The sequence below is a fragment of the Amphiura filiformis genome, chromosome 14 (genome assembly GCF_039555335.1).
Source record: "Amphiura filiformis chromosome 14, Afil_fr2py, whole genome shotgun sequence".
In the NCBI taxonomy this organism is placed as follows: domain Eukaryota; kingdom Metazoa; phylum Echinodermata; class Ophiuroidea; order Amphilepidida; family Amphiuridae; genus Amphiura; species Amphiura filiformis.
The window spans coordinates 30,520,169-30,543,405 of record NC_092641.1 but is presented as its reverse complement, the minus strand read 5'-3'; the positions used below and the strand labels follow the sequence as shown (position 1 = coordinate 30,543,405).

Genomic DNA, 23,237 nt, shown 5'->3' with positions numbered 1-23,237 from the left:
ATTGGTTTGATTTACACTTGGATTTCACATTCAAGTCATCAACTGGTTACAAGTTAATATATTGGACTATTTTTGGATCCCAAAAGTTTGGTTATGGACCCCTAATTTTTTGGTTTTAAGATAAAGAGGGTCCATTTGGACTCCTTACTTTTTCTACCCCTGATTATGGTCATTTCAAAATATTATTTTCACAAGAACAGTGAATGACAGAGGGTAGCTAAATGATATTGGACAGTACGGCACACTTGTGAAGTATGAGAAGAGCTTTTGCAATTGAGACCCTGAGTCATACTGTTTTTCTGTTGGCTAGCCTTCAAGAGTTTTAAATTCGGTCGAAATTTCAGTATGTGCAAATAAAATTTTTTTATAAAATAAAATTTTTTTCCTTCCTTCCGTCCCAATTTTTTCAGAGCATGTTACCGGAAACATCATTTTATTTTTGTTTGGCCTAGGTCAGGTCTATTCATGTATTTGATACAGAAAACAGTCACAACTTTTAAAACAGCCTCTTTCTTCCACAATTAAACATTGTGACTGAACACAATAATGAGTGATCATACAAATTGGTAATTAGGGGGGGGGGGGCTTATAAGTTGTGGACCCTATAATTCAGCTTCAGTTGGGGGCATTGAGGGCACATCACAACACTGTCTCATTCCCATTTTTGACCAAAATGAGACGAGATTTTGGTGCTGCAATGTTCAGAAAATAATGGGCTTTCCAGTGACTGACAATAAAGGCTAAAATCTTTTCCAAACCCAATTAAAGCCACATCTCCAGTCCAGTGTTGGAATTAAGCATTTTTTATGCATAGCAAAATTTCATTACTTTTCTCTTGGTACATCACATAGTCACATACTTCAGTGTGTAAGTCTACATGTATGGCATAAAAATGCTAACTCCAAAATTGTGTAGCATTTTGCTACGCGATACCAGCTATTTCCAACGCTGAATTCTCCACAGAGGCACTAATTAGGCTGGGTACCAACTAATACTATATTGGTCAAATACGGTATGCTACTCTGCATAATTATACACTACAATGTAATACATGTATATCTGTCAAATAAAGAGTTGTACAAAAACTAAGGCAGCATTTTAGCATTCATCTGATTTTATGCCTGAATCTATTAAAGCCATAATGTACGATCTTTTAAAATTAATTTTTTTCAAATATGATTTTTTGGCATATTTGTAATGTTTACATGTGTCCCAACTTAATCGGATTCGGTCTGATTCATTTTGATTTTCTGATAAGTTTGAATTAAAGTCATAATTATGACTTTAACCCCAACATAAAACACAACAATTAAACAGCTATTAAAGATCACAGGTTTTCTTTCATTTTACCTTACTAATTTGGCTTAAAATGACAAGAACATTTTCCTGATAATTACAAATAATATTTAAAAGCAACAATAAAAAAAACCAAATTAAAATTTGACCATCATATATATTATGGCTTTAATGTGTAATAAAAAAGAAACGTGCGCACCATTTACATTGTACACACTACACAGAACATTACATGTCTATAAATAATGTCAGTCACATTTTTTTTTTAAAGAAATGAATTCTATTTGTACAATTTTAAGAGGTTTTTGATACACTGGGTATATGATACATTAAAATATTTACAGTTTATATACAGTTGTGTCACCAATGATATTTTGAACTTAAATGCAACTTGTTGAGTTGTTCTTCATACAGAAAGCAGTCAACAGTTCCATCTTTTATGTCAAAGGTCACCAAATTTTCTATGGGCTGTTCCAGCTGAAACCCGTACACCCCCACATGAGAAACATGACCATAATCGCCCACACAGGGGGTGTAGATTCCAAATGGAGTCACCACCCATTCAGGTAACCCCATTTGTAATTCACACTCCCTGTGTGGAAATTTAAGGTAATGCCTTCCATAGGGGGTATATATTTCAACTGGAATAGCCCTATCAGAAGGCAATCAAGGCATTTCATATTTTGAGATCCCAACAAAAGTTAACAGATACAACAATTCCCTCAACACTCCTAGCCTGGCATATCTTATAATATAAAAAAAGCCTGAAAAGTGTGTGAAATTGGATTAAAAAGGCCAAAAACGGACTGAAATTAAAAGAAAGAGCGGAAATTTGGACAAAAAGACTGAATTCAGGTTCTCATGTCTGATATTTAGTTTACTAACATGTCAATTCTTTATGCCACAGCAAAATTGGTCAACTTTTTGCAATGACCTTCACATGGTAAAAGGTTGTAACTACGACAAGAGGAAATTACTTTCTTTTGCACAAGTATGCAATATACCTGGAGTTATGGCAAAAGACAGCAACTGGGCTCTTTGTAGGTTACAACTTTTTCAAGCAAGTCAAACAGAAAAGTTGACCTCAGCTACTGCAAGAACAGTAAAATTGCTATGCCATTTTTTCACCCTGATGTAGCAGTGACGTCAATGCGTTGAGGCAGCAGTTTTGCACATCTATGCAGCATCTTTAAACGTGTGTGTGCCAGCGATTCGAGTGAGCACTAGCGATTTGAAGGTGCGTTCAATGAGATGCGCACTGACGTCACTGCCACATCAGGGTGAAATATGGTATAGTGAAGTAAATAGCAGATATTACCTTTTATCAATAGGGCCTTTCATTTTGATGTTTGATTTTATTTATAAAATCCTGAATTTCAAGAAATGGAACTCTTGAAAAGCTACATGAAGGGGAGTATCCCTTATCACACGTTACTCCAAAACCACCAATTGACAAATTTTATTTTTTTAATTTGAACACCACTACATTGGACGTATCCTCATCATCCATCTCAAACTGAAGATGTTCTTCCATCTCGTGTCTCTCCATTGACTGCTTCGTTGCGAAAACCATCTTGCAGTACGCGCAATTATACGTGCTGTCCCCCGTGTGGACCTTCATGTGCCGCGATAAATCGCACCTCGCAACAAAAGCGGCCTCGCACTGCCTGCACTTGTGCGGCTTGATCCCTTTGTGTCTGTTCTCGTGATCCTGCCACTGGTGCTTCCAGTGGAAGGTCGATTCGCAGAACGAGCAGCTGAAAATCTTTTTGCGGTCCGGTTCGCTGTGGGTTTTCTGGTGGCGTACTGCGTGCGCTTTTGTCACAAACATCTTATCGCAATCCTTACAGCTGAAAGGCTTTTCACCGGTATGAATTTTTTCGTGAGTCAGCAACGCCGATCTCTGATGGAACCCTCGGCCGCACACGTCGCACATGTGCTGTCGGACGCCGGTATGGATCTCTTCGTGGGCGTTTTTCTGGTAGTAATTCCGGAATGATTTGTCGCAGTACTGGCAGTTTATTGTTTCCTCTTGCGAATGAGTGTTCTTCCAGTGGCGAACCAGCAGAGACCTGAATGGGTAGGCCCTAGGACAAAGAGTGCAATTGAATTTTTTTGGCTTGTGTGTGGCTCTGTGAAGCCGAAGTGCATCCGGTCGAGGGAACGTCTTATTGCAGTACTCGCACACAAAGCCCTTTGTTTCGGTATGTTCCAACATGTGGTACTTCAAATTCATTTTGTTTTTATACGTTGAACCGCATTTAAGGCAAGTGTATACCTCACCGATGTTATGCACTTTTGCTTTATGCTGCTCAAGTTTTGCCTTGATTCCAAACGACGCCTCGCAGTTTGGTTCCGTACACTTGTGCTTCTTTATTTTATTATGGATCAGCAGATGACGCTGCAAGTTCCACTCCGTACGACAGATCTTCTCGCACTCCGAGCACTTGTGTTCGCCACGATTCTCCGAGTGGATTTCCATGTGTTTTTCCAGCTGCATCTTCGATCTGAAACCTTCTTTGCATACCTGACACTTATAATTCCAGTTAACGAGAGCGCTCATGTCTAGACCATCCCTGATATCTGTGCGAGGAACCGGCATAGTTTCCACTTCCGGTCTACCGATGATCTTTCCCTGCTTATCGACCTGTATGATTGTCTGTTTATGAATTTGTTTGTGTTTTTTCAACCACCCTGGTGATTTGAAACTACTCTCACAAGAATCGCATTCATATTCTTTTTTCACTCTCACTTCCCCATCTCTGCTCTGACGACCTCTTCCCCGGCCCCTTCCCCTGCCCCTCCCTCTACCGCGTGGTGTAGGGAAGTTACCAACTGGTAGAACCTGCTCGTCTGGCTCTGGGTCGGGGAGTTTGTCTCTATGTGCAGCGGGGAGGTGTTTCATTAAGTCCCATTCCGTTGGGAAAGAGAAGTCGCAAAATTCACATGCATGTGGGCCTTTGTCTGTATCGTGAACGCTACTGTGCTTCTTGAGTTGTTCCTTGGATTTAAACCACCGCTTACATTCAGTACATTGTACAATGTCTATTTCTTCTTCATCTTTTAACGGTGAACCTGTGGCGTTACTTTCTTTTACCGGTGTACCTGTCGCGTTACCGTCTACCTCGTTTTCTGACGGGGCATCAACTTGCCCTGTCAGTATACTCTCCACAGTTTTCTGAAATTCGTTCTCAAACGATGTCATCCCATTACTTGACTCGCTCTGATCCTCAAACTTGACACGTTTAGCTCTTGGCTTACCAAAGCTTGTATGCGTACGTGCTTTACGCACTTTCACCGGACTTGCTGCAGTTTTGGTTTGCGTCTCCGTCATCTTTACAAGATTTGGTGGTCCGTCGTCTTGTTGCTGTGGTCCACCTGCAGTGGTAGGAACGGTATTGCCGTCAAGAGTTTCGTTTGCGAGGGCTGATGTCATGCCAACCATGTTATGATGAAGCGTAACACCAGTGTGAGCGCAGCTCTTGTTGTGGGTAGTCACAATCATACTCACGATATCCTTCCAGGTCATGCCGCCAAGATGGACACATCCTGCAGATGCGCTACCGGAAGTCTGCACCCCTCGAACTTTTGTCACCTGCTGGGTCACAACCTCCAGCACGAGCTCCATTGCGAGTTCGTCCCATGTTGCAGATTGACAAGATCGCGATCTTGCGCCTTCTCCTGGCCCTTCTTCAAAAGCTGTGTCCTCTTCTGCTGCTGCTTGAGAAACAGTTTCTATTTGAGTTCCAGAGTTGTTGGGCAGTGCCGGTGCGTGCCGTGGTTTGGCACTTGTGGCCCCTCTGTTGCTGGTGGTCCCTCTGATGCTGGTGGCACCTCTGGGACTAACTCAGGTGGTGGTGTCTCAGAACTGGCCTCCGTTGGCGACGGCGTATCAAGAGTTGGTAAAATCATTGACAACGATGCCATGTTTTGTTTTGGTTTGAGTCCAGATAATGTTGAGTTGGTTTCTTTTAAAAGATGGATACACACTTCATCTGTAAATGTAAAAAATAAAGTGGAACAATAAGTTTTCATATTGCATGATGCTGGTATAACAGTTGAGTGAATATTTATAAAGCAAATCTGAGGGGTCAGGTGGGAATTTTCCCAAAATTTTCTTGATTTGATAATAGAATGATCCACAGCAAAAGCAAATCTAAAGATTCTCTCCCATCAAGAGAGCTGGTCGCATGTCACAAATAGGTCACCCAAAAATGGAGCAGCCGTAACATGACAACACTTTCTTCACATTTCAAGTTTATTCTAAAAGTATAATACCTATTGTAGAAAGTTTGGTGTCATTTTGTAGATAATTATTCAAATACAAAAACTCCCAAGTCAATTGGACAACAACTTTGAGATTTATACCTCAATATGTAAGATGTGTCAATGGAGCAGCCGGGTCGGGGGAGCTGGGGCGGGGCGGGGGAGCCCCATAGGGTTGTACACAAAATTGTGAAAATATGGCCAACTTCAAACCCTTGTGTCTTAGTCCCTGTTACTGTACTAAGTGTGCATACTATGCTCCGACATTTTTCTCTTGCCCGAGTCACCCTGCTTATTCAAAAGTAGACATATTTTTAAGGAAATTTGATGAAGAATTCAATTATGCTATTAGTTTTAGTGCCAGAAATGGAGGGAAAAAGTTTTGATTAAAAATTGTGAAATTATTTTACAATTTTTGACCACCCTGTATGTTTCGCAAGGAATACCAAACTCTTTCTTCCTAATTTGTTTGAAGGACCCATGCAATGTCTTTCTGAATTCATATTTATTTTGAGCTACATAGCTTCAGAAAAGGAAAATATGGGGTTCACCATGACAAGAAAGATGCTAATTTTGTTGTTGTTCCACCCTGTATATTTCTTACCCACCCTGTATTATGATGTTATACTTTGTTGATTTGGCATCCTTGTAATATAAGCTTTCCAAAAATATATGCTTATTGGTCTAAAATGTATTCATTAAAAGTTGTGTTGAATTGAATCAAAATTGGTGATATTTTTCTCATTTTACATCAATGTTACACAAAAGATGACTTATTCATGACATGCAACACATGTGACTACTTGTTTTCATAGTAAATCAGCTGCTTCATTAAATCATGCCTCTGAAAATGATGCAGTGGAAAATGTCACCATGGAAAGTACTGCTAAATGAAGACACGAATACCGCTTGATCCCACCCACACATTGGGATGTTGGCCAGTATCCAATATAAGTAGAAGAAGTGATGGGCTTCCGGTATGACGAGAATCTACACGACTGCTGAATTCATCGTGTTTGTGGACTGTGACCGTACAGCACGAATGAGCCGTAAATTCCCTAAATTGTATTCTGAGTTACAGTGTAAAATATGCTTGAATAAATTGTTGTATCTTCATAACCCCTTATAACCCTCATATAGAGCTCATCAATATCTCATTTTAGAGCCAAATTACTCAAAGCAACAAGATTTACTTCAAAATTGATTAATTTCATATTCCACATTTTAATGTGGAATGTGATAAGTTAAAACTTCTCATCACATTTTGTACCACAGGTTGCCTATAAATGCACAGAAGTCAATGCAGACGCATGCAAAAGCTGCAAAGGTTCATATCTCCTTTAATATTCACTGTATCATGATAAATGTATACATTTTCTGATAGGAAATTGCACAAGGAAATAATAGGAATTAGAAGTAGTGTTTGGAAAATATTTATGATTAATTAAAATTTAATTAAAAAATATCAACTTTTTTGGCGCACCCTGTATATCGTGAACGTGATTAGTTACATAAATTTTTTTTGAAGGGTGAGACTGATACTTCACTATGTTGTGAACATAATTATCCAGGCACATTGGACAAAATCCTACTTCAGATATTTGTTGTGGGGTATTTTATGTTAAGGGTTTTCCGTCGTCACCCGATTCGACTCGACTATTGCGCCTCTTTTCAACGCGTGCGTACTCCGCGCCGTTATCAGCATTGCGTTGCAGACATCGCAGAGAACGATGCGTGTTGTGCGTGTCAATGCTATTTTTGCGCACCGGCGATAACCAGGGCCACAAAATAAAGAAAACAATGTTTGCTGAGCGCAACAGGCTTTGAATTTTAAGGTGAGCGAGTGCAACGCTCGCGGATGGCTCACCTTAAGTTGTTCATCCGAGTGTGATTTATACTAGCTCACCTTGTAAAATCTGCCAGAGCCTTAGCTTCTTCACAAGTGCGGTTTATAGCACACCTGATTGCTCACCTTAACATTTCAAGGAGTGCTATTAATTGCACGCCTAGTATTTTCAAAACTCAATGCCTGGCGCAAGAAAAGTGGCCGCTTAAATATAACATGTAGGCCTATAAAACCAAATTTTGCCAGCGTGCTTCCACTGATAACAGAACTGGACCCCCCCCCAAAGTAGGCTTACGACAGTAGGGTCCAATAGATGGTATAAGTTATAGGCCTACCCAACAAACACAGAATCAAGTGGTTTTTTTTTAACATTAGGCCTAAACAAGTGTTGGATAAATTGGTTAATTCGTTTTAATAATATTTTGGCCTAAATGTTGAGTAGGGCCTAACCACTACCGGTATATTATAGGCCTATTATTAAAGGTTATACGTTTGTAGAACGTTTCATAATGAAACGCACCACACGGCAAGTTTATAATCCAACATTTAAATGTTTGAAGCATTTTGTGTTATTGGGTAAAGACCTAGGCCTACTACGTGCACTGAATTCATAATGCACGTTTTTCTACAGCTATAGGCAACCCAGTGTTTAACTTTGCTTTAATTGAACTGCTATTATAGTCAAACACTTCCGCCCATGGTGTCAAACGCTTCGCTTTAACATGTTTAATAAATTATCCTCTTTTTGGTCGATCGAGTCAGGTGAACATGGTGAAAGCTGAAAATTCCTCACTTTGTGTAACTTGATAACTCCAATATCTTTGCAGATTGCAGAATGGGAGTCTTTCTTACACCCGTTTATGACCAAAATACACCAAATTAGTAAGAATATTAATAATCGACATCATTAAAATAATTGTTCCTATTATGGTAACTTCTTATAGGTAACTTTTTTTTTTTTTACAGTGAAAACTTTCCTGCGTAAACAGACAATTCCTTTTTTTTTTTTTTTTTCGTAAACGAACGCTTATCTGGCATCTGTTCGCTCATGTATACCAACGCGTTGGTACGCACCAAAATATCCATGTACGCAATTAACTATGCATGGTGTCGCAGAAAAAATGCATTTTTGACCTATTTTGGTCAATTTACGCAAAAACAAGGCCCCGCACTTCCCAATTTTTTTTTTTTGCGATTTACAGAGCTTTTTATTTTTCATAACATATATAAAATTAAAAAATTTTTATCGATACAATTTTTTTCTACAAGGCAAAAGGTTGTCTATTTTGAGAAAACGCTGATTTTGCCATTGAAGTGTACAGAGATTTTTGGTAGTGTACACCTCTTTTAAAATGGCTGTAGCTCAAAAGTGAGGTCCGGCACCCCCTGTTATTTTTCCTGATTTATTATCTACACATATTAATGTACAAAATATGTAAATTTAAAAAATTTGATCGAATGGTTTAGTTACGACGGTAAACCCTTAAGGGGGTACTACACCCCTGGCCAATTTTGTGCCTATTTTTGCATTTTTCTCAAAAATTATAGCGCATTGGTGATAAGTAAGATATGTATATTATAGGGGCAAGGACTACAACTACTGCAATGAAAATATAGCAACTCAAGGCAAGTAGTTATTGATTTATTGATCAAATATTGGTTTTCCCTCATTTTCGACTGTAATTCCACAACTGTTGAAAATAAAATTTCCAGTGCAGTAGTTGTAGTCGACTCCTTGCCCCCTATAATATAGATATATCTTACTTGTCCCCAATGCACTATAATTTGTGAGAAAAATGCAAAAATACATGTAGGCACAAAATTGGGCAGGGGTGTAGTAGGCCTACCCCCTTAAAGGGGGGTAACCCTATCGGTTTAGTGGATTCTCTTCAAACTTACATACAATGTCAAATATTGTCCCTTTATCAATCTATGTGAGAAAAACGGAACAATTTCAGCATAAATGTGAATAATTAGCATATTAGCAAGCCAATACACTGGCACGCGTGAATTGCATTCTGGTCAGGCATGCCGAAACAACGGCCGGGCGCATGTCCCGGTGGAAACAGGAAGTGTTCGCCTTGGCACTGAAAACCGCTCGCCCTGTACACTTTTTATACCCTCTATTCATAATGATTAATCTTAAAAAACATTACATAGGGCATCACTGCGCTCATTATCATTCTTGACAAGATAGCCCATGCTGTATTTACTGCGCTTAATTATTTCTTTATTTTTAGCTATATGATGCACATTTTCACATATTTATGATTTTTCTTTGTTTTATTTTTTAACTAATTTTTTAATGGGGGGGGGGAGGTGCTCTCATAATTTTTTCATATTCCTCGATCATGCTTGACAATATAGGTCATGTTTCCTTATTTATTTCGCCTCTTATGTATTTCTTTATTTTTGTTTTTTGTTTTATATCATTATAGCGCCATCTATAGTTTGACATTAGGGGCCTATTTGATGTATTTTTATGGACTAATTGGTACTGGGGTGAAGTCTTCCGAATCTATTCCGATTTCATTCTATGACTACCCAAAACTCCCGTGTCGCGTAAAATGCGAACAACAGGAAACCTGTAAAAACCGCTGTTATTCAGGATTTCTCCGGAAATACATCGACTTGGAGCGCCAAATTTCAGGATAGTAATGAGAAAAATAGTATCTATTATGTGATACCAAAACCTCATCAACAATGAAAAAATCGGGGGGATGATGCTGTCGATCGGGTTACGGACCTTTAACAAGGGCTTAGGCAGCCAGCAGTGTAAGGAGTGTTTTACACACCTAAATTTGTAAATACACACCCAGTTTTTGCCCACATGGCCTGTACTTTGTACACAAATTTTAAATTTACACACCCAGGTTTTTGAATTTACACACCCAAACCTTCAAATCCTGCCTAAGACCCTGCCCCTTAACGCGGCTGTGTACTCAAGACGTTGTTTCTTTCGCAAAATTGAGCTTTTTTGATATTTGTTACTTTGTTATGTTTTTTATAAATACAAGGAAAGAAAATCCAGATTTATAAACTCCAACTGCGCTTATTTTATGGATTTTATTTCACTATTTCATTCGTGTTTGCAATTTTAAAAGAGAGAAACCTTTGTTGTATCAGCGGGTGACACGCTACAAGAACAACGCATCGCTGCCATGTGTCGCGCAATTTGTTAACGCACAGATACGCTTACGATACGCCGACGCTTATCTGCATGCGTGGCGCATCCTTTGGAAACACTAATTTCAAGTGGTCAAATGGCTCCGCTTTTAGCTGATAAAATGTGGGTTTTTTCAAGTTCTTTTCCTCGATTTGAATATCAAGTTATGAATGGATTTCGCTCAAACTTCTCAACGGGCTGTGGATTTACCCGATGTTCACATAATATAAGGTAGAAAAACGAAATCTGCCACATTCTCCTGTGAGATTCGATGAAAGGGCAAAATGTGACCACTTTAAACTTTAACGGCCATTATTTCAATGTTCATTTTCTCGGTAAAATGATGATTTAGGTACACGATAACTCAATAAATACAGCATCTATAGGTAAGCAAATATGATCATCGTAAAAAGCATGATCGACTCAAGAAACGGTTTTCTCATTTTTTATATTTTGGTCTATTTCCGATTTTAGGCATCATTTTGTGCAAATAGGCGCTTGTGAATTTTAAAAGTTCAATTTGATGCCTTATGGTCAATATCTCAAAAACTAAGGCCAATATCAAAAAATAAAAAACCGTTTTTGGAATGGAGCCTCAAGATTGAGCTAAAAACAAAATAAAATATTTTGGAAAGAGTGTTTTTTGTTATGATGTACCTAACAAATATTGCCAAAAACTCACTTTTTGTGATTTTCTTCATAATTGTTGTTTTTACCCCAAATCTGTATTTATATTAAGATTTATTGATGTCTTGCCTTTATAAAAATGTATACTTTTATATGTCTTGCACGAATAATTACAAAGTTATTGCACTTTTACTACATGCATGTCTGAGAGTAGGCCTACACAGCCACCTTAAGGGCAGAGTAATGGGAGAGAACACAGATCTTTTCGAGCATCATTATTTTTGAATTGTATGTCCAAAGTATATAAAACTATACATTTTTGGAAAGGAAATGAGTCAAGGAATCCCATGGTGACGTAAGATTTGGTCAAAAATCTAGAGTATTAGAAAAAAACACAAAAAGCACTTTTTTACCCCAATTTTTTTGTGACAATCTAAAAAAAAATCCGTTCGGAGTAAAAAAAAAAATTAGTTTTTCATGGAGAAGAGACATGAACTTAGGGAAGCTTTTTTTATTTTTTTGAAATTCGTCTTATTTTTAGAAATATTGCAAAAAACATGTGAAAAAAGCAATTTTGTCACTCTATTAAGCTAAAAATTGCACATAATGGTGTATATTTTTGTTCAAAACAAATATTTTGAAAAAATGAGAAAACCTTCCCTAGACTTTGATGTGCTCTAAACAATAGTGCAAAAGGTTTACCTTTTGCTTGCATATTTTCCGAGTTATCTTGTCACAAAAATCGTATAATATTGTTAAAAATGAACTCTGAGAAATCGACGCTTTTAGAAAAAAATGTCAAAATTATGCACAAAACGCGTCCCTAAAAAAACGGCAAGACTTTCACGCTTGTAAAAGCTGTATCTGGTGCATGGTCTAAATATGCATCTTTTTGCACCAATGAATCTATAATGTCTGTTTTTAGTGCGCCTAAATCCAAAATAATTAAAAAATCTAAGTGGCTTTTTCACTGCAAATTTTTGTTTTGTTTACATCACATTTGCTGGCGTTTTACATACCGAATGCGCCTTTGACTGCGTTGGACATACGCAGAGAGTTGCGCCACACACGCAACGCTAATCGCGCAAGATAATCACAATATTTCGATTCGCAAGCATTGCCGCCATTATTTCCGCCAATTTACTAAGCTGTCTTGAGCCATGTGACTTTTTAGAGTTGAAAAGAGTGAAATAAATCAAGCAAAAATACAAGTGAATATTAGGAAGTTGTATTTTTATCAGTTTCAAGTGAAAGAATACATCTTAGTGTTGATAAATATCACAAAATCTCAAATTCGGGTGTGGACGAATGTGTCTCCCCTTACTCTGGCCTTAAGAAGGCCCAATTTGAGAAAAACGCATTTGAAATTTCAAATTTACATTGCCGCCTATGGCTTTGCACTAATTAATAATTTATTGGTCAATTAAGCCAAAACGAGAGACATTTTGAACTCAAACTTGGTATGAATGATTAGAGGGTAGTACTAGTATTACCTACAACATATCAAAAAATACTTTTTTTGTCAACTTCTACTATGCATTTTCTCATCAAAGCCTGTTCAGCAACTGGACGAGGGTCAATTTTGAACATGTAACACAAATTACACCACCTTATGACATGACCTGTTGACTTGGGAATGATTCAAATGACCGCCAATTTATTATGACTGTTTGATATTTATTGCCAGCAATGTGAAAAAAAAGAGACACACATATATGTAGAAACGAAATAAGCTACCATTTTGTTGAAGGAGCAAAGTTCAACAAACCATAACCCCGCTTCTGGATATAGTTTGAAGTCAAATAATATACCATTTTAAAGCTTATGATGTATATTTTCTAAACACAAAATTAAACAAAATTGACCAGGGAGGAATTTACGGCTCATTCGCTGTGTACGGTCACATATGACGATCTATTCACCCGAATCCACATGGAAAACTTGTAATGATCTATAAAATGTATCGATGAGTGAAGTCCAATTTCCAAATCCTTCTATTGTCAAATGTCAATTTATCATTCCAGAAAAAAGGTACGGTACCGGTAAATAGGGTGCATCTCTTGCCCCTCATGTTACCCAAATTTCTTGTCCCTAGTCTCAAAATGTTCCATTGGTCAAAATATTACCCCATACCAAATTTAAAATTATTCCGAAGTCGTTTAGGGGGGCCTCCGTGACGTTGAAATTGTTGGTCAATGGCCATACCATATGCATAAAGCAGCTATTTTGTTTTGCATGGTTAACATTAGAAATTACTGCTGCCTTATGTATTTTGTTCATGTAGTCAGGACTATTAATGAATCAAGATGTTAAAATAGTCCAACTCAAAAAAATAAAACATAAGGGAGCTACCTACAGAGGTCAAGTTTATGTAAACATAAATGGCTGCCCTTTGCTGTATTTACTGTGTAATTGTGAATTTGCTTCGATATACATATCTTTACTGTTTTCGTGCCAACTTTGACCTATTAGGCTGATACTACTACAGAAGAGTGATCGCACACTTGCAAGTTGTACAATTTCTAGACCTTGCTCAATTTGATGAGACAGTACAGCATCATGTTAAATACGTTTAAAAAAGAATGGAAAGCTAAGGTCCTTCAAATCTTCAGACCGCAGCTCTCAGCAGAGATGATTTTGCGAAGTTGTGAATTGCATTAGTGAGCAAACTCAGAAGTTAAGTTTAAGATTCCAGAGCATTGTAGATGCTAGGCCAGATGAATGGCAAAACTTTTGTTCCCAAAATCTGCTTGAACTTGAATTGAGGTTCCAATCCAAGAACTACATGTACCTCATGGAAATATTCATAGGCCTATGGTCACGCGTTTTGAGCTCGCCTCCAAAAAGGGTGGTGCTGTTACGCTTTTTGGTATCAAGCTGTTGTAATTTTTTTTTTTTAAAAAACTACAAAAGCTATCCCAACATATTTGGTATCATTCTAAAGCTCTATCAATATGCCATATGCCTGCAAAGTGGCATTGGTCTAGCTTATACTGAAATGGAGATATAGCTATTTGAAGTTTGAAGGCCAGGGGTGGTGCAGGAAGCGGCGCCACAGGAAGCGGCACCGCCTGTACAAACTCAATGGGGAAATTTTATTTTTGCCCTCAAATATGAAATTTGAAATTTTTTGTTATTAATTGGTGGTGCATTATCACTTTTTGGGTATTAAAATAAGCTTGCATTACTCTTCTTTAAGGTTCACTGTTTTAGCCTTACTTTAGGTCAGATTAAAAGGACTTAAAATCAAGATACATCACATGACCTCATGCTTGTCTCCTATCTTTTACACACAATTTTGTAAAACACTAACATTTTCATTACGGCGACGTATCAGCCCGGATAAATTGCCACATATCTCCAGAGGTATTTATCCTAGGGTAGCAAAAGTATACATTTTTGTAAAGCTGTTGAACCACAGAATTCAAACATGCTAATCAAATTTATATAGGATGTAATCTAAGTAAGTATCAGTACATAGTAGTTCATTAATATTAAGCATAATCAATTTCATATTTTAACAATTTTTGATTGCTCGGGTTTAAATTTTTTAAATCATAAACCTCAAACAATTGTATTTTGCTGTAAGGGTCCACCCTTGGACTGTAAGAAAATAGCATTACAACTGATATAGGGTCACCACAGAAAAATACATGACATGAAAACCTTGTGGGCTATTTCATTATAAATGACACGTTCACAAATATGGCTTTTATCATATCTGGTTGATATAATTAGGGTGATAATGCAGTGTTATTAACTTAATTCTAAGTATGCCACAAACTACAAGCTACATGAGCATTTTTACAGAATTCTGTCTATTTTTTGTATAAAAAATTGCCAAAAGGTACATTTTAACCCAATTTTGGAGTCCCATTTCATTTTGCCCATGTATTCTGAATAAATTCTTTGAAAAATTAGGTACATTCTATGGCAATGTGCTTGTTGCAATGAAAATATGATATGTGTGGAACATCATGCAAGTTGAATGGTGAAAATTGGTGCAAAATGTTAAAATTCAGAGATTCTTGCAAAATTGGCATTTTATGTTAAATAAAAAATGAGTGTCCTCTCCAATTCATGCCTCCATTTTTGTTAACATTAAAGAGGAAATATAAACCCTTACCCTACCTGTATAATCTGTGTTATATTACCAATTGATGGGACAGGGCACTGATTGAGGAATTCATTTATTTTACATACAGTAGACCACTTGTTCTTGATACCACAGTTCCGAGTTAAAAATTTGTCCTCTCCAGAACTGAAGTTAATTACTAATTGTTGAAATAAGAAGGATTATATCATAGAATGTGAAATTTGTAGAGGAAGAGTGGTCTTCCTTCTACCAAGGTGGCACATGATTTGGTATTTGTTGCATTTTTGCAAGCCTGTATCCACGATTCTGTTTGCAATTTAACAAATGTCCTCTCCAGCACAATTATGTCATTTCCATGAATTGGTAAACAAACTAAAAAATAAAAATTTCAAAGAGCCAAACCCACAAGAAATTTTTGCATTTTATTGCAAATTATGCTTACAAACCACTTTAGTGTTCAAATTATTGTCCAGTTGTTGAGAACACATATGATATTATTCTGCATTGAACTTCGTTAGCTAAAAATTGCAATATTCCTAATTTAACCAGAATATTAACCCTGTTTGTAGTGGATTTTAAATGCTGGGGATCTTTTATGCAATAATATTGATGCAATAATATTGATGCAGCTATTTCTAAAGTTAAAGTATGCTTTATTATGTGTTAAAAAATGTGTCCTATCCAGAACAAATGACACAGGAGGGGTCTTTTATTTTAGGTTTTCCATGACTAGTACAACAGATTGACGCGGAATACTCACTTATGCATCAGTGTAGCTATTGGGCAGGACAAAATGACTATTTCATGAATTTTTCATGTGAAGATAAAGTTTATCCTTAAAATATGTAGTAATTTTGCACCATTTATCTGGATTAGTATCAATTTACTAATTGTTTTATATTGAAACTGGCATATTTAAGACACTGAAGTGTAAAGGAACATACAACAATTATTACAGACTAAATATGAATAAGTATGAACCCAATGTTGGTTACATACACTCTTTCAAAGTTGTGTATTAAATTGTTTAAAAAATGTCCCTCCAGACGGCAGCTATGTTTTACACAGCAAAAATTCAATTTAATTTTTTTTAATGGTTCCTGAGGGTTTGACGCCTAATATTTTGAGAATTATTGACACACCATCTGAACTTTGAAATGATAATGAATTTGCATGAAATAAATGAGTTTGAATTTTGACCCCTTTTGGGACTCAATGTTGTCATTTATAATGAAATAGCCCTTGTATACCTTGAAACACAAAATGTTACCCATTTTTGTATATTAACTTGAGCACCTTATACCTAGTGTTTATTTTGAGTTCATATTTGAATACCCTGTGAAATTCCCTACAAGAAAATGTATACGTTTACTATGCTAGGGGGTATACTTCAGAAAATATGAATAATGAAAGCAAAATTCATGCCGTGAAACCAAAATCGCCTATGTAACGCAAAAGGAGGCGAGTATAAAACACATGACCCTATACAAAGGTTAGTATGTGAATCATATAATTTCAAAAAGTGCCAGTTAAATCATATTACATAAAAGAAAGTTGCAATGTAAAACCAAACAAAATGGTACACTTTGCAGTTGCATTCTCCAGTGACATTTGACTAAGTACCAACACAGGAGAAGCACTAGCTTAAACGGCAACAACAAAGACAATGTATAAAGCTGAATAAGGTAAATGATCATGCCAGTACCAGTCGGAGATACCCAAATCAAGATTTGAAGAACCTCAGTCCTGTGTGTGTTGTCTCATCAAATTCAGCAAGGTCTAGATGCAAGTGTGTGATCACTATAGTCTGTAGTAGTAACTATCAGCATAATGGTTCAAAGTTGGCATGGAAACAGGAAAGTTATGAATATTTAAGTAATTTCACAATTACACAGTAAAGACAGCAAAGGGCAGCCATTTATGTTTACATAAACTTGGTCCTTGTAGATAGCTCCCTTTTGTTAAATTTTGGGACATGAGCTTTTTTAACATCTTGAATCATAATAGTCCTAACTACATGGGCAAAATACATAAGGCAGCAGTAATTTCTAATGTTAATCATGCAAAACAAAATAGCTGCCTTATGCATATGGTATGGCAATTGACCAACAATTTCAACGTCACGGAGGCCCCCCTAAACGACTTCGGAATAATTTTAAATTTGGTATGGGGTAATATTTTGACCAATGGAACATTTTGAGACTAGGGACAAGAAATTTGTGTAACATGAGGGGCAAGAGATGCACCCTACCGGTAAATCAAAATAAACATGACAAAATCTTTTTTTTTTTTTTTTTTTTAATATTGCAGAGCTGCCAACATTGGAATATGCTGAGACTAGTTCCACTTTCAGGGAATGTAAATGCAGAAGATTTCTGCGAAGTGTAGGAAAACTTAGGATGTGGCGCTCTCGGGCCAAGGGCAGCGGCACTTGCGTGGGATCAGTGCCTCCGAAACCTCCTGGACATGCTGGATGTTAGCTTTAATTTTTGAGATCCTTAAAATCAAAAATGCCTTTCCAAGTTTTATTTTGCAAAAAAAGGACAGGACAGTGGGTGGGCGTATATTGATTTTATTTTTCAAGTTAAGTTAGGTTTTTGTTTCAGAATCAGTCTTGTTTTGTGAAGAAAGGGATAATGAAATTTTAATCAAATGAAAAGTTCATTCTTGCATAGAATAAGAATTGCTTTTTATTTGTAATTAATTTGTATGCAATGAATTGCAACTCAACTGCAAGCAAGCCCTACAAAACTTCAGTTACGAATGGCCATCAAAATAAAGATTTCTGACACATTACCTGCGCAAAATGCTGCGTCGCTTTATGCACCAGCATTGAGTGTATACCAAAGTTCCATAAAAAGTGTAAAAGAGTGCATTAAAATCTCGGATTTAGCTGCAATAATTACACCAATTTGGGACAATGACTGCTAGATTTCTGCAAACAGGAACTGGGTGACGAGCTGATTCTAAGAGGATAATTGAATAAAGTAGTCCAAAATTGTAAATAAATACTGAAGCTCAAGTTCTTGTTTGAATAGATTCAAAGTATTCAAATAGCTTAAATGATGTCAAATTAATTTAATCTGTTCAGTTTTAAAAACTTCAAGTCTCAAAATATATATTGATATGAATTGCATGATTATGATATTCATACGCTAATTAGCGGATGCATACAACAACAAGCTATCAGTTATTTGGCACAAACGTCACAGATTTAGGGATGGGCAAAATGATATAATTCGATTTCGATATTGTCGAAAAAGGATAGGTAGTACAGCTGCTAAGCTGAATCATTGTGCACTTTGTGATAAAAGCATGAAAGGACCACAGATGAAGTTCATGGTCCAAAGTGTATTTCAAGATATGGAGGTATTTTAGATTGGACCCCTATTTACCTCTAGATTGGACCCCTATTTACCTCTAGACGGCGGGTCAAAGGTCACGACCGCGGGAACACGACTTTTAATTTTGCTCCAGTTTTCTACCTTACAAAATCCTTTATTTAGCAGTATCTGTGATTTATTCCTGGTTCCTGCTTCCATAGTATATTTCCAGCTTCTTCCTGGATTGGAATTATCTGACTCTGTGGATTGTTTTGCTCCAAGGAAGTCATCATTCATCACAAGTATTTTTCAACCGATCTGTGTTGTTTTGGTTGTGTGTGTGTCATGTGTCTACAGTGGCGGTGAGTTCATTCATGCATGTAAATGGCGACCATCCTCCATCACGATCGTATCATGTATGTAGTATAGCAGGTTTGTTTACCATTTTAAACCTGACATAGACTTGCCTTGCCAGCCATCAGCACTTTGCAGTCTGCTATTTTTGCATCCTTTCCCATGTATTCCAGTTAACTTTACTAAGGTCAGTACCAATCATGTTTGATTTTCACCTACTTTTATCACTCTTGGTGATATCATCATTGGCCAGTAACTTTGTCATGGAAGAACAGTATAAAACACCATACAAACTGAATCAAAGTGGTACTTTTGTTAGTGCCTGGTACCCAGCTGCAAGTTTAACTGAATCAAACCACTTCAATTATCATAAATTTCTTCAAGCTTCTCTTTCGTCAAGTGTCTGCTCGTCAATTGACTCAATCTTTTTATCCAAGTGCTACTCAACCCATTCAAGTAGAAAACTGGTCCTGTTGTACTTAAGTATTCTGCTGATAACTCAATCATGTGATACTGAGTCAAACCCTGGGCCCTATGCCCCCAAATACCCTTTGCGGTGTTTGTAAAAAAAGCTGTGCGTTGGTCACGCACTAGAATGGCTGTTGCATGTGACACCTCATGACACCTGGTTCCACACGGATTGTATGGGTATGTCACATGAAACCTATGACAGATTGAATAGTTCGGATGTTACCTGGATTTGTGCAAGTTGTGACACTCCGAATTACTCTTCGTCCCTTTTTGACTCTTATGTATCTGAAACTGAAAACAAATATGACACATTGGCTAGTATGGATAACAAATCATCCCACGATCTGACACCGGGAAATGTTGAGCGCAGTATTAGACGTAGTTCATCTGGTAGTACAACTGATGGCTCTGATATTGGCTCTCCCTACAGCGCTTCATCCCCATTAAAAGACCTACAGGGAGGAAGAATGTTTCTAGACCACTTAAAACACTATCTGTCAACCTTCAAAGTTTGAAATCCAAGAAGGAGGCTTTCTGGGAAGCGGTCGATTCTAGCCAACCCGATGTTATTATTGCGAACGAAACGTGGTTGAAACCTGGTATGTTTAGCAGCGAGATGATGCCTCCTGGTTACAACACTCCTATTCGCCAAGATCGTCCAGATGGTTACGGCGGAGTCCAATTGGCGAAAAAAAATGATCTTATTGGTAGCCAAATCAAGTTAGAGACAGATTGTGAAATAGTTGCAACCAAAGTTGAGTTATACCAGCAACAGCCCCTTGTGATCATCTCTGCATACAGACCACCGAGAAATGATTTACCATATGCCCAGTTTTTGTGTCAAGCCATACGTGATATCATCACCAAATTTCCTTCTGCCACAGTGTGGGTCAGCGGTGATTTTAACCTTCCAGACATATCATGGCCTAATGATGCAATCGTCGGTCATCAGTATAAACTGTCAATAAATGAGTGCTTCCTTTCAACTTTCCAAGATCTGGGCCTCACCCAGATAGTGGATTTTTGCACCAGAGAAGACAATATATTGGACTTATTTTTAACAAATAGACCAGCTCTTATCAGCAAGTGTGTTCCTCTACCAGCTCTTAGTGATCATGAAATGGTCCTGACCATCTCAGATGTCCGGGCTAAGCGCCAGAAACCAGTGCGCAGGAAACTGTTTCTGTGGAAAAAAGCTGACATGTCAAAAGTTAAAAGTAACTTCTCTGATTTTTCTACCAACTTTATCATGATTAACTCAATTGATACTCCTGTTGATAACTTGTGGAATCAAATTTCCACCAACATGCAAGAAACCTTGGTAGATTGTGTTCCTTCCAAAATGTCTACCACTCGCTTCAACCAGCCGTGGATCAATAGCCACCTTAAACAACTTGCTAGGAGAAAAAAGAGAGCTTTCATGAAAGCTAAGAAGACCAAGTCCAAAAATGACCGCTCCAGATACAAGAGTCTGAAAAAGCAAATGCAATCTGACTGTCGTCTCGCTTACAATAATTATGTCAACAATATGATATGTGATGATTCATCTGGGAACTCCAAAAAGCTATGGTCGTTTATAAAAAGCAACAGATGTGAAAATTCGGCGTCGCTCCACTTATGAAGGATGGTCTCCTACAAAGTGATAGTGTTGTCAAGGCGAACATGCTTAACGATCAATTCGCTCCGTCTTTACCGACGAAGATACAACCAACCTCCCAAGTTTGGGTCCAACTATCCATCCTGAGGTACCTCAATTCACCATCAGAGTTGAGGGAGTACGCAATCTGCTGGCTAAGGTTAAGCCATTCTCAGCTTCAGGCCCCGACAACATTCCGGCCTATCTTCTGAAGGAAGGTGCTAATGAGTTGGCCCCAGCTTTGACGTTGTTGTTTGAAGCCTCTCTACATCAAGGCAAGATTCCACTTCAATGGAAGTCAGCAGATGTCTCACCAATTTTTAAAAAAGGCGATAAACACAAACCGGAGAACTACCGTCCCATATCATTAACTTCCATCATCTGTAAGCTCATGGAACATATCCTTCACAGCCAGATAATACACCATCTTGATGAACATGGCATACTTACCAGTAAGCAATTTGGCTTCAGGAAGAGGCATTCGTGTGAGTCTCAGCTTCTGCTTACCATCCAAGACCTGGCCGAGGGCCTTCGCGACAAAGAACAAGTTGATGCCATCCTACTAGATTTTTCCAAGGCCTTCGACCGGGATCCCCACGAACGACTCCTACTGAAACTCCACCATGTCGGCGTGCGCGGTCATCTCCTGTCCTGGATCCGTGACTTCCTGTCCGGCCGCACCCAACAAGTCGTCTTGGAAGGTAAAAAGAGCTGCACATCAGACGTCACATCTGGCGTCCCACAGGGACAGTGCTAGGTCCCTCCTCTTTTGGTTTTTATTAATGACCTACCAGAAGCCGTCACATCCAACATACGTCTTTTTGCCGACGATGCACTCCTCTATCGACCAATCAGATCGGACCATGATGCTTCTGCCCTTCAAGATGACCTGGCTCGTCTTCAGACATGGGAGAAGACATGGCAGATGGCTTTCAACCCAGACAAGTGCGAGGTGCTTCGAATTACCAACAAGAAGAAAGTTGTTAACGCCCAGTATTCCATACATGGAACAACTCTACGCACCATTGATGAAGCCAAATACCTAGGTGTCACCATTCATAAAAACCTAAACTGGAAACCTCATGTCAATAATATCTGCAAGAAGGCAAATAGTACCAGAGGGTTCTTACAAAGGAACCTCAGGAAGTGTCCAGCCAAGATCAAGGAACAAGCTTACAACGCCTATGTTCGCCCTACTCTGGAATTCGCTTCATCAGTCTGGGACCCCCATCCAAAGGATCTTGTGACCCGGTTAGACATGGTTCAACGAAGAGCTGCCCGATTTGTTAAATCTGACTACCACCAGAGGCACAGTGTTACCAAAATGCTAGAAGACCTGCAATGGAAAACACTCTATGAAAGACGAGCCCATAACAAAGTGATCATGCTTTACCGCATCGTCTATGGGCTTGTGGCCATTCCATCTGGCCCACCTCTCTTCATTCCATCCACCGTGTCAACCAGAGGTCACCCCATGCAATATAGGCAACAGCACTGCAGGATCTTAGCCTACCAACACTCCTTCTTTCCCAGCACCATCTGCCTGTGGAACCAACTTCCTGCCTCGGTAGTGTCAGCCGAATCCCTGGATTCCTTCAGGAGTAGGCTGAACCTGCTGACACTCCGCTAACCGCTCAGTGGTTTTGGTTTTTACTTGCACCTTATTCTGCACCTGTAAATAGTTTCTCCAAGAGCATCACTGGAAGTCGTGTTCCTGCTCGCCACATTTGCACTGCACACAGTACGACAATACTCTCGTAGAGAGGACTGTACTTCAAAGGAAGAAGAAGAAGAAGAAGAGGTCACAAAAGGTCACACAGGGGTAGAAATGTCAAAATGCTCCAATCTTGTCGACAGATCCTACACCAAATTATTTGTCCGATTGCTGGGACATAGGCCTACTTGTAACTTTGTAAGCGCTCTTTAGCAAAGTCATAGTTCATTGAATATACAACCGTATCACAAAACAGGCGAAATTAGTAACTTTTTGAACGAGATTTGAAATTTAAAGAGATTGGTCATTGCTCACTAAAATGAGGCTATATTGTAACGGAACCCCCAGTAGGCTCCTCAGTAGGCCTACTAATATTGAAAAGCATCATTTAAACTTCGGCAGCGCTAATCATATTTTTATCATATTTTATAATCTATTCATT

At 38.2% G+C, this 23,237-nt stretch overlaps 2 protein-coding genes across 2 annotated transcripts; one reads left to right on the top strand and one right to left on the bottom strand.

The window, feature by feature from the left end:
- Positions 1-2,139: 2,139 nt before the first annotated feature.
- On the bottom strand, positions 2,140-18,254 carry LOC140169946 (uncharacterized). Its single transcript, XM_072193256.1, has 2 exons — positions 18,095-18,254; positions 2,140-5,291 (listed from the first exon to the last, which is right to left on the bottom strand). Exon 2 carries the CDS (start codon positions 4,922-4,924, stop codon positions 2,756-2,758), a length of 2,169 nt encoding a protein of 722 aa, XP_072049357.1. The 5' UTR covers positions 4,925-5,291; positions 18,095-18,254; the 3' UTR covers positions 2,140-2,755.
- A 358-nt stretch (positions 18,255-18,612) lies between these two features.
- On the top strand, positions 18,613-22,711 carry LOC140169349 (uncharacterized). Its single transcript, XM_072192604.1, has 4 exons — positions 18,613-18,666; positions 19,876-20,924; positions 21,211-21,782; positions 21,876-22,711. The coding sequence occupies exons 1-4, from the start codon at positions 18,613-18,615 to the stop codon at positions 22,709-22,711; spliced, it is 2,511 nt and encodes an 836-aa protein (XP_072048705.1).
- Positions 22,712-23,237: the final 526 nt, after the last annotated feature.